The sequence below is a fragment of the Mastomys coucha genome, unplaced genomic scaffold (genome assembly GCF_008632895.1).
Source record: "Mastomys coucha isolate ucsf_1 unplaced genomic scaffold, UCSF_Mcou_1 pScaffold16, whole genome shotgun sequence".
Lineage (NCBI taxonomy): Eukaryota > Metazoa > Chordata > Mammalia > Rodentia > Muridae > Mastomys > Mastomys coucha.
The window spans coordinates 64,133,301-64,144,065 of record NW_022196898.1 but is presented as its reverse complement, the minus strand read 5'-3'; the positions used below and the strand labels follow the sequence as shown (position 1 = coordinate 64,144,065).

At 44.7% G+C, this 10,765-nt stretch overlaps 2 protein-coding genes across 3 annotated transcripts in view; one reads left to right on the top strand and one right to left on the bottom strand.

The window, feature by feature from the left end:
- Dbt (dihydrolipoamide branched chain transacylase E2) overlaps positions 1 to 1,537 on the bottom strand; it is a 38,489-nt gene extending 36,952 nt beyond the window's left edge. Inside the window, exon 1 of the mRNA XM_031375264.1 lies at positions 1,425 to 1,537. Coding sequence (XP_031231124.1) covers positions 1,425 to 1,475 — 51 coding nt within the window. The 5' untranslated portion in view covers positions 1,476 to 1,537. The remainder of the gene's footprint in view (positions 1 to 1,424) is intronic.
- A 4,200-nt stretch (positions 1,538 to 5,737) lies between these two features.
- The window catches only part of Rtca (RNA 3'-terminal phosphate cyclase), a 22,844-nt gene continuing 17,816 nt past the window's right edge, over positions 5,738 to 10,765 (top strand). The window contains exons 1-4 of one of the 2 annotated variants that reach the window (XM_031375265.1): positions 5,738 to 5,963; positions 6,056 to 6,156; positions 7,273 to 7,416; positions 8,701 to 8,824. In XM_031375265.1, coding sequence (XP_031231125.1) covers positions 5,919 to 5,963; positions 6,056 to 6,156; positions 7,273 to 7,416; positions 8,701 to 8,824 — 414 coding nt within the window. In that variant the 5' untranslated portion in view covers positions 5,738 to 5,918. Of the gene's footprint in view, positions 5,964 to 6,055; positions 6,157 to 7,257; positions 7,417 to 8,700; positions 8,825 to 10,765 lie in introns of those variants that run through there. The other variant, XM_031375266.1, reaches the window with a different exon arrangement.

Below are 10,765 nucleotides of genomic sequence, written 5' to 3'. Positions count from 1 at the left end.
TTTTTTTTTTTTTTTTAAAGTAGTTACACATCACTTAATGACAGGTCTGTGTGAAATCCATTCACTATTAGATTATTTAGTCTATGTGCTCACCTTATGGTCACACAAACCAAATGGCTTAACTTATTGCCCATGTAAGCTATATGCTCGCTCTTATACTATAAACCTGTCCAGCATGTCACTATACTAAACACTGTGGGCACCTGTCACACTATTCTGTCTGTGTATCCACACACATCAAAAGGTGGAAAAGGTCATAGGAGGTTTGCAGGTCTGTCGAGAGCCTATGGGAACACTGTTGATGGAAGTCTTTGTGTGGTATTTAGAAGCTGGAAAGAAACAGAGGGCAGTGGAATCAAGCAGCTGAAGGCGTCAGAGTCAGACGCGAGTGTCTCAGAAGCCAAGAGGGAGAGCTCTCAGAAGAGTTGCCCATAATACCTAGTAAGGTGCTGCTGACAAGAGCACTCGTCTGCTGCCTCCTTCCTACTTCTCTACAGTCTCCTTACTCACTCTCCCCCAGGAATTCCTCTCTGTGCCCCACTCCTCCACAGGTGTCCACCCCCAAGGGTCAAGGTAGCTCTGAGCACTTGTTCCATAATAGCACCTCTCTCTAAAGCCGTGGCTTTGTGTCTTCCCTTGCCTCCCTCCCTCCTCTTCTCCTTTACTAGGTTACAATCTCAGGAGGAACGGGATGGTGGCTGTCTTTATTATAATGCCCAGTGCCCATTACACACAGCAGGCTGGGGAAAAGGGTTGAGAAATCAGGCGGCCACCACTAAAGGAACATCTAGGGAAATGGGTAAAGTCGGTATCCAAGAAGTTATGTAATTAGGAAGAAACAGGATATTTAATGGGACACATCCCCAGTTGTTGCTAAAAGCCTGTGAGTGAGGGGTAACTGCAAATGGCGGTGGTAATTCGATAATAAAAAGTTGGAACGACATATAATGTGGACCAAGGAGAGAAGTGCAGCCCCGAGTGTATCCCAAGCTGGAGGTTTTTCTTTTCTCTTCCTCCACACTAAAAATTGTCTGAGGTCAGGTTAATAGTGCCAGCGTATGGCGTGCAGTGGGCACTCAACAAATTCCGAAGGGACATATCTCTGTGTCTGCAGCGCCTATCACAATGCCTGATATCTAGAAAGTACTCAAAGTTAAGCAAGTGAAAGGCCAGGATGTGGGTACCTCTTGGAGAAAAGCTAGTCACTCAAAGCTAATCGCCAGAGAATCGCGCCCCAGGACGGGAAAGGAGTGAGTTTCCAGCCTCACTGGCGCGCCACCTTCGCTGCCCTTCTGATTTGCATGCATCCTTCCATCACTTGCTCACAGGACGCGAGGCACTCGGAGAAGAAAGCAACACACCACTCCGGATAACATCTACTAAATCGCTCCTTCCCAACCTTAGACCCATCCAACCCTGCTTACCAATCTGACAGCGTTCCGGCTCCAGGTCCTCAGCACACGCGCTGCAGCCATCTTACTCCGGAAATAGCCACCAGCAACACAGCTGGGAGAGACGCCTCCTGCAGGCGACCAATCCCAAGATGCGAGACGCACCTCCCTGAGCGGCCAATAGGAGAGAAGGAACGAGCCTCCCACCGGGCAGCCAACCAGGGCGTGGGGCGGGGCCGACTGAAGCCCCCTCCCCCCGGAGGTGTAAGGAATTGAGGGAGGGAGAAGGTAGAATTAGGGAGGAGGGCAGCTTAAAAATCCAAGTTTGGGGGTATTAAGTATATGCGCACCAACAATCAATCTTTTTAGTTCAGATAATGGAGAGGAATCACGTTTAGGAGCTGCAGAGACATGGGTTCAGTTTCCAGCATAGAACTCTAATTCTAAGGGCTCCGAAGCCCTCTTCTGGCCATCTCAGAGCACCTGCATGCATGCTGTACATACACACAGTTGCACATATACACAGATAAATTTGTTCTTGTTTTTGTTTTTGTTTTTAAGGAATATGTTAAGGGCACACAAGAAGGAGAACTAATTGAAGACCTGAGGGGTCAGTAGCAAATTGTTCTTTCTGATGTCATGTTGAAATTACAATAAGGGCAGAAAAATAGGATGTTTCTATATTCCGTAGCAAGGCTCTGAAGCACGACTTTTTCATAAGTCCATACAGGAACACTTCTCCATGGTTAGGAATTCGTCTTCCCATGTAGTGTCCTTGAGATTGTCGAAATTGACTTCTCATGTCTAAAATAAACATGTTATCACTTTGTCTTTGAATCTTAGAGAATGTGGTTAGATGAAGCAGCCCTGTTTAAGAGATGTGTCACAAACTTACAACCTTGAATTACTTTGCCCCTTGAAGAAATGTCAAATTGAGCTCAAGAGGAACTGGTAAAGGAAACATTAGAAACCCAGCCCTGTGAGGGTGCACGTGGGTAGGGCAGGTAGAGATAAATCATTGTGAATTGGGAAGGCCAATCACACAGAGCTATGTGGTGAGACTCGTTCTTAAAGAAACAAAAATCAAAAACAAAAACAAAGCAAACAAACAAAGCAAGAGGGAGAGAATGAGAGGGAACTAGAACTTTTTTTAATAGATGGTATATAAATGTATACATTGTATATATGTCCAATAAATTCAATTGTTCTTGCCTCTTAGAGAGAATAAAAATCTGCAACAATGTCTAAAGCATTAGAGAGAATGAAACAAGCCAAAAGGAAACAGGGAACAATAGAAATCCTTAGCCCTGGAAAGTCAGTGGTTGTGAAACAACAATCTCAGGTTTTTCACAAGCTATTTACCCTTCACACAGATGCACTATTTTTGCCAGTCTGTGTAACACACATTCATCTACTGTAGGCAGTAAATATAAATCATTGTCTTTATCAGAAAATCTGCAATAGCCAGATGTGGTGATGAAAGTCTTGGATCCCACAGGAAGGTGGATCTTTATGAATTTGAAGCCAGCCAGGTAAACAAAGTTAATTCCAGTATAGCCAGGGCTGTTAGAGGAACCCTGTCTCAACACTACCGCCACATTGTAAGGATCAAAAGAACTTGACTTTTAAAACCTTCTCCCAGGTGCATTGAATAGACTTGATAATCTTATATCAAGAATCTGATTGTATTCTTATCTTTGGTTGTAGCTGGGTTTTGGAATCTATTCACTAGATCTGAATGGGGTACCGCTATTAGTGCCAAGTGATGCAATTCTTTTTTTTTTTTTTTAAGATTTATTTATTTTATCTATGTGAGTACACTGCCTCTCTTTTCAGACACACCAGAAGAGGGCATCAGATCCCATTACAGACGGTTGTGAGCCATCATATGGTTTCGGGAATTGAACTCAAGACCTCTGGAAGAACAGTTAGTGCTCTTAACTACTGAACCATCTCTCCAGCCCCCCAAGTGAAGCAATTCTTGAGTAACCAACAGTGTTTTGGTTAGTAATACTAAGAGGGAGGGAAGGACCCAGAGGAAAAAAAGAAGGGACCCAAGGAGAAGGGAAGGAAAGAGACAGAGACAGAGACAGAGACAGAGACTGTAAAATGACCCTAGAGCCAAGCAAGCCCTCTACCGTGACCACTGAGTCTCATTCCCAGCCTTCTGCTTCTCTATCTACTAGTTTTATTTTCAGACAGGATCTCAATAAGCTGTCTCGGTGGTCTTTTTGGTTGGTTTGTTGGTTTGATGTTGGTTTAGTTTTGGTTTGGTTTGGTTTGGTTTTGGGCCACAATGGTATGTAATCAAAGATGGGGGAAGCTATGTAAAACCCTGTCCCCAAATATAAAGAATCAATAAGAAAACAATGAAAAATGAATACACACAACAGAGAGGAAACAATTAAAAGCATAAAGGAAGCACTTGAAAAATCAATAGCCAGGGTTGGTGTGAGTGGCACATTCCTTTAATCAACAAAGGCAGATAGATCTCTAGGAGCTTGGAGTATTTACCAGTTCCAGGCCAGAACTACACAGACTGGGGACCCGTTGAGCTTGCTAGGCAGACTCTACCAACTAGGCTACACACAGGGCCTTCTTGTTGATTTTTCTTGTTGACTTGAGGAGGAGCTCTCTAAACTATGCAGTAACTTCTATAAAAATGAGATTCCCTGCTGTTCTTTGGTTTGAGAATTTCCAATTTCATAACCTGAAACTTCTAACTTCAGTGATCTTATGGGGCTTTGTTGTTATTTTTTTTTTAAATGACATAGGTGTTATTTCTGCTTTGGGACTGTTGTGAACAATTCTGCTTTAGCCAAAAACTTTTGTGAAGACACATTTTCTTTCTCTCCTTCTTCCAACCTGAGAAGAATTCCTGGGGAAATCCCAGTTCGGTGTGTCTCTGTAGCCTAACTCACTCCTGCAGTGCTGGTTTCAATATTGCCTACACCTTTTCAGCTACTTTCTACATCGTACTTCTATCTTGTCCACTTCTGTCTACCACTGAAGTAACAGCAGGAGCTCGGCATTAGAAATCGAAAGCTGGGGCTGAGACGGTAGCTGTTTGGTACAGTGTTGATTTGGCATGCATCAAACTTCAGCATCAGTCTCCAGCACCGTGATTAGTAAAAACAAAAAGGATAAGCTCTCTTCAGAGGTTGCTATGTTTATGCAATAGGAATCTAATATGTATGATAGATAATCAAGGTACCACAGGGAAGATGGTTGCTTTTCCATAGGACCCACGTCGGATTCTTAACACTTATTCGGTGGTTCACAATCCTCTGTAATTCCAGTCACAGGGAATTCGATGCCCTCTTCAGGCCTCTGTGGCCTGTGCACAGATGTATGCATAGTCAATATGCCCATTCACATAATAATAATTTTTAAAAAGTACCACATGTATATTCCCACAGCAGCCTTGCTTCAATGTCTCATTACTCCCTGCCTGTAAAATTATATCGCTGGAATCTCCTTTTTTTAGGCTCTTAGGCCTCTAATTTATCTTCTGTATACTACAAGGGGCTTGTGCCTCTCCCTTTGGTTTAGCAGACCATGAGACAATGAAGTTTCTCTCAGTCTCATGCTAGGCCAAGGAAAAAGCTGGAATTCCTGAGCCAGCCAGAGGGCAAGTTTGTCTTCCAGGAAGAGATTTTACAGTTCTGAAGACTGCTAGACCACTTTGCAGAAGAGATTGAGTCAATAACAGATCAGTTTTGGCCTGGACCACTTACTTGTGCATCACTGTCGCCCTCTACTTAAACCCTAGCTTCACATCAGGACCTTTAAGATAGACTTTTTTTTTTCCTCTTCCCAATGGGACCACACTTAACAGATCTCTTCTGCCTTTCATTAATTCTCACTTCTTGGAATGGCTACTGAGAAGGTGTTGGCTGAACCTAGTTTGTTAAGGCCTGCTCTGACGGTAACATTTCAAATAATAACCATACAACCATAGCTAATATTCCAGATCTCAAACTATGAGTACTTCCCTGATAGTATCTTGGGGCGCATTCCAGATTGGTTTAACTAACCTATGTGCTTCCAAAATACTGTGTTAGTACAGGATCGAGATTAGGCGACAGTCATGTTTCATCACACATTTCAGACTCCTCCGTCTTTGAGGTACCGGAGGATGCGGGACAAAGCAGAGCTACACATGACTGGGAAGGATAACTGAAGAGAGTACCTGTTGGGGAAAGAGCTTCTGGAGCCTGAAGGTTTTGCCGTGTCACCCCCTTGTGGCCGGCCTAGTTCCCTGCTAGTTTGGATAGAATACAGTCCGACAACGCCCCGCGCAGCCTCTTTGAGCGCTGGGTGGGGCGCATGCGTAGAGCTGCGGGCCCTGTCCCCTGAGGAATTCGTTCCCACAGCAACAGTTTCCCGGGAGGCTCTAGTTCTTTCTCCTTCCGGCGAGCCCGGCCCGGAAGCGCAGTGTGGGGCCTGCGGGTTTGCCGGTACCTCGTCTGTTTCCCGTTGCATCTGGGACGTGGTCGCTGCCGGCCGGGCTCGGGGGCGCTCGCCATGGAGGGGCAACGGGTGGAGGTGGACGGCGGGATCATGGAAGGAGTGAGTGTGGGGCTGCTTGGGGCCGGGGCGAGCTGTGGCGGCTGGGCCTCCATTCAACCTCTTTTTTTCTTCTTCACCCCGGTGCTCTGCAGGGCGGCCAGATCCTCAGGGTCTCCACCGCCCTGAGCTGCCTCTTGGGCCTCCCGTTGCGCGTGCAGAAGATCCGCGCCGGCCGCAGCACGCCCGGCCTCAGGTACCTCGGGCGGCCGGGCGGCCGGGCGGGGGGTTTGGGTATAGGGGGCCTGGGAGTCCGGAGATGGAGTCCGGGTTGTGGGGCGGAGGAGGCCCGGGCAGCATTCAGAGTGCGGCCTTTGCTCTCCTTTTCTGTCCGTAGGGCAGGCCGCAAGTTGTCCTTAGGACGCGTTGAATCGGGGTAGTTTGTCCATGCGTCTTGCCACTGGTAGGTTTATTGTTGTTGTTGCTGTTATTGCAAGGTATCAACTAGTCCAGGGTAATCCCGAACACCTCAGCTAGGGAGAATAACCTTGAACTTTGACTCTCCTGTCTCCACTTCTCAGATGCTAGAATTACAGCTGTGTGCCACCATGCCTAGTTTATGCGGTTTATGTGGTTCTGGAGATGAAACCTAAGGCCTCCTCCATACTGTGCATGCCCCTTACCCACTGAACTACATCTCCATCCCTCTAATCTCACTCTTCTCTTTTCATAAGAATGGCAGTCAGATTGTATTACCGCACACCCTAATAGCCTCCCTTAAGTTAATGGTCCCTTTAAAGGGCCTATTTAAATGGTCACATATTGTGTGGGTTGAGGCCTCAACGTGGGACTTAAGGGATGGAAGAAGTAGGCAATTCAGGTAGTACTGGTGTCACGCGTTAGCGTTGGTTAATTGAGTGAAATTCAAGCAAGACTGGTGGCTTTTAGGTAGTTTTAGACGTATTTAATGCACATTGGTGTTTTGCCTGCATGTATGTCTTTATGAGGGTGTCTGATCCCCTGGAACAGAAATGACAGTTGTGAGCTGCTGTGTGGGTACTTGGAGCCAGTCCTCTGGGAGAGCAGCCAGTGCTCTTACCCATTGAGTCATCTCTCTAGCTTCTGGTTTACCTTTTTTTTTTTTCTGCACATGTCTAACTTGTAGCAGTTCACCACCATAGCCTAAATAACCAATTTGGAAACCTTTAGGAAGTGGCCTCTAAGCGGTGAGTCCAGGTGAAAACCCCAGACTAAGTTCTGCTGTTTGAAGACCTCACACTTGCTTTCTGGCCATTGCTTTTGTAACTCTGTCGTAGAATGGGATATAGGCAGTCTGATCACACACATTTTGATGCAGTCTTATGACCTGAAGGCCTCAACATTTATCTGGACTGGAAATGGTTCGTGATTTGTGTGGCGGGCACCTGGAGGGAGCAGAGATTGGCTCAACAGAGATAACCTTTACACCCGAGAAGATCAGAGGTGGAATCCACACAGCAGATACCAAGACAGCAGGGTATGTATGTCTCACTTAAACCTCCATTCAGACCTGGATTCAGATGTAGATTCTTTGGCTTCACGGGAATTAATGAAACTGCTCATCAGGAATAGAGATTTTAAAAATGATCTTTCAAGTAAAAGATTTAATAGAATTATTAATACTATGGACAAATAGTCAGAAATAGAGACTTTGTAGTTTAGTACACTTGTATCTGTTGTATAATGTTAAGGAATTTCTATTGATTGTAGGTGCTATTTCTAGTTCCCTTTAAAACTGCAATTTAATGGAACTCACTCTGTAGACCAGGCTGGCCTTGAACCCTCAGAGGTCCCCCTGTCTCTGCCTCCCAAATGCTGGAATTAAAGGTGTGTACCACCACCACTTGCTATACCTCCTCATTTTTAAAAAAATGATTTCTTGTATTTGTGTGTGTGTGTGCATGTGCACACACACATGTATAAACATTCATGCTTTGGAGTGTGTGTGATGGTCAGGGGACAACCTTTGTGAATAACTTTGTTTAATGTGATTGGCGTCATTTTGAAGAAGGGCAATTCATTTTAAAAATCTGACCATATACTTCATTTTTAAAAATGCTTCACATTCTGTGCCTAAGTTTTGTGATTCTTCATGTTGACTATAAGGAGAAAACTCCTTTTTAAACATTCTGTTTCTAGTCCTGTGAATTCAGTGATGGGAGGAGCAATGCTGTGACTTGATGTTTGAATGGGAACGTAACAGCCCAGGCATGCGAAGGCAGGTAGTTCTAGTCTTGGCTGTTCCAAATGCATTTTCATAAACTGCTGCTTTCAAGAATACTTTGAGAAAAAGTTTGAAGGTTTTATTCTTTTTTGTTTTGGTTTGGTTTTTGATACAGGGTTTCTCTGTGTAGCTTGGGCTATCCTGTAATTCACACTGTAAATCAGGTTGGTCTCAAACTCAGATCCACCTTCCTCTGCCTCCCAGGTGCCGGGATGAAAGGCATGTGCCACCACTGCCCAGCCACGTTTTTATTTTTAATTTAATGTAATTTTTTTGGTGATGTTGGATACTCAACCAGGGCCTTACAAATGAGAGGCTGAAGCCATTTACCATTGACTTATTACCTCAGCCCAGTTTGCTTTTTTCTTTCTATTTAGAACTACTTCTATAAGAGTCAGGATTTTACCCTTCAGACCACTGCAGTGTTTTCTAACCTTTCGGTTGTCTGAGCTTCAAGTCACACTGCATGCAGTTAAAGATGCAGCTGTTCTGAGACTCAAATGACGGTCCAGTGAAGCTGTTCTGCCTCTTCCTTAGGAGTGTGTGCCTCTTGATGCAGGTTTCAATGCCCTGTGTCCTGTTTGCGTCTTCCCCGTCGGAGCTCCGTCTGAAAGGCGGCACCAACGCAGAGATGGCACCGCAGATTGATTACACCATGATGGTAAGGGCGCCGTGGTCTCTGTTTAAATGTCTGCAGCGTCTGCACAGACATCCTGTCCACACAGTTCCTAGTTCTTTTGTAGGAGAGGGAACAGATTAGGTTTACTTTAGGGTTTGCTTTATAGATTAAGATAGTGTTCAGACTGATTCTTTCTAAGGACCTAATAGTATAATTTTGTAAATTATCAGTTATCATATAAATCACTTGTTTTTATTTTAGTTTTGGCATGTCTGTCAGGGAGAAAACTGGTACAAGTTGAGTATCTCAGTCTGAAATACTAAAGTGTGCCAGAATTGGAGCCCATGAGATGGCTCATTGGGTGAGAGCACTTGCTATGCCAGCCTGATGACCTGAGCTTAGGCCCAGGACACAAGGAGGGGTTTGTGCAAATACTACAGACTCTGAACAAGTCAGATGTACTTCTGGCTCTGAGCATTTTCAGGCAAGGATATTCAATCTGTATTAGTAGTTTCTTTCTTCTTCAGGTTTATTGTGGCATAGTTCTTTACAACTAAATTCACTCCTTTAAATGTACTTTTAAGAATTTTGTACAAATATATATCTGTGAACCAACTTCCAAAACCAAAGTGTGGAATAGTTTTATTAAAAAAAAAAGAAAATTACAGACCTTTGTAGCTAGTTCTGTCCCCAGCTCCTGCAACCAGTGTTCTCTCTTAGTTCTGCCCTTTTACAATGTCATGGAAAATACAAATGCTGTACTTAGCTTTAGAATTTGGTGGGTTTTTCCTCTTTTGAGACAGAGTCTGTATCCTAGGCTGGCCTTAAATTTGATATGTACAGAGAATGACTGGACTTGCGATCTCCCTGCTTCCACCTCCAGAGCGCTGGAGTTAAAAAGTGCGCACCAACCGGGTGGTCGTGGTGCATGCCTTTAATCCCAGCACTTGGGAGGCAGAGACAAGTGGATTTCTGAGTTCGAGGCCAGCCTGGTCTACAGAGTGAGTTCCAGGACAGCCAAGGCTATACAGAGAAACCCTGTCTTGAAAAAAAAGAAAAAAAACAAAAACAAAAAATGCGCACCAACCGCCATGACCAGTGGATGCAGTGTGAGCACAAGACTCATGCATGCCCAGCAAGCAAACTGTAGACCAATCTCCAGTACCAGCTCTGGGATCTGTTTTTTTTTTTCCCAGTTACATTTTGAGGCCCTGTGTCATCCCAGTAAGGCCCAGTGGTTTTACTGTGGTGAGTGTGAGTGAAGGCCGCTTTCATTGGCTCCATTGTTTGTCAGTTTTGAACAAATTCACTATAGACTACCGAAATGTTTTCAGCCCTGTTCTTTTCTTACCCATGAGAGCTCCTTTTCTTCTGCCTCTTACCCAGCACGAGGTATAGAGAGCCTCTGTGCTTTAACACCTCCACCCCAAATTGAGTTTTGAAATGTTTAGGGAGAAAATACCAAGGCTTTACACATGTTAGGCAACTGCTCTGCCCTGGGCATCATCACCACTCCTGTATTTGAAAAAAAGCAAACCAGTGTTTGAAAAAAATTAACCCATAAACATTTAGTGCTGTCTATCCCTCCTACACACATGGTGATAGTCTGGGGAACAGAGTAAAGGTCTCCACAGATCTCATGTGTTTTCAAGGCTTAAGCACCATCTTCTTCTGAAACCCTGCCATTCTGATGGGTGCCATCATGTTTAGTCAGTGTGCGGAGACGTGTAATGAAAGCTGCTTTCAGTCAGGTGATAGTAGCATACTTTTTCAATCCCAGTACTCAGGAGGCAGAGGCAAGTGGATCTCAGGGATATACAAAGAAACCCTGTCTTGAAGGAAAAAAAGACAAAAAGATTTCTTAGTTTGGATTTCTGCTGCTTGAAGGAAAACACCATGATCAAGAAGGGAGTTGGGACCAGGCAGTGGTGGCGCACACCTTTAATCCCAGCACTTGGGAGGCAGAGGCAGGCAGATTTCTGA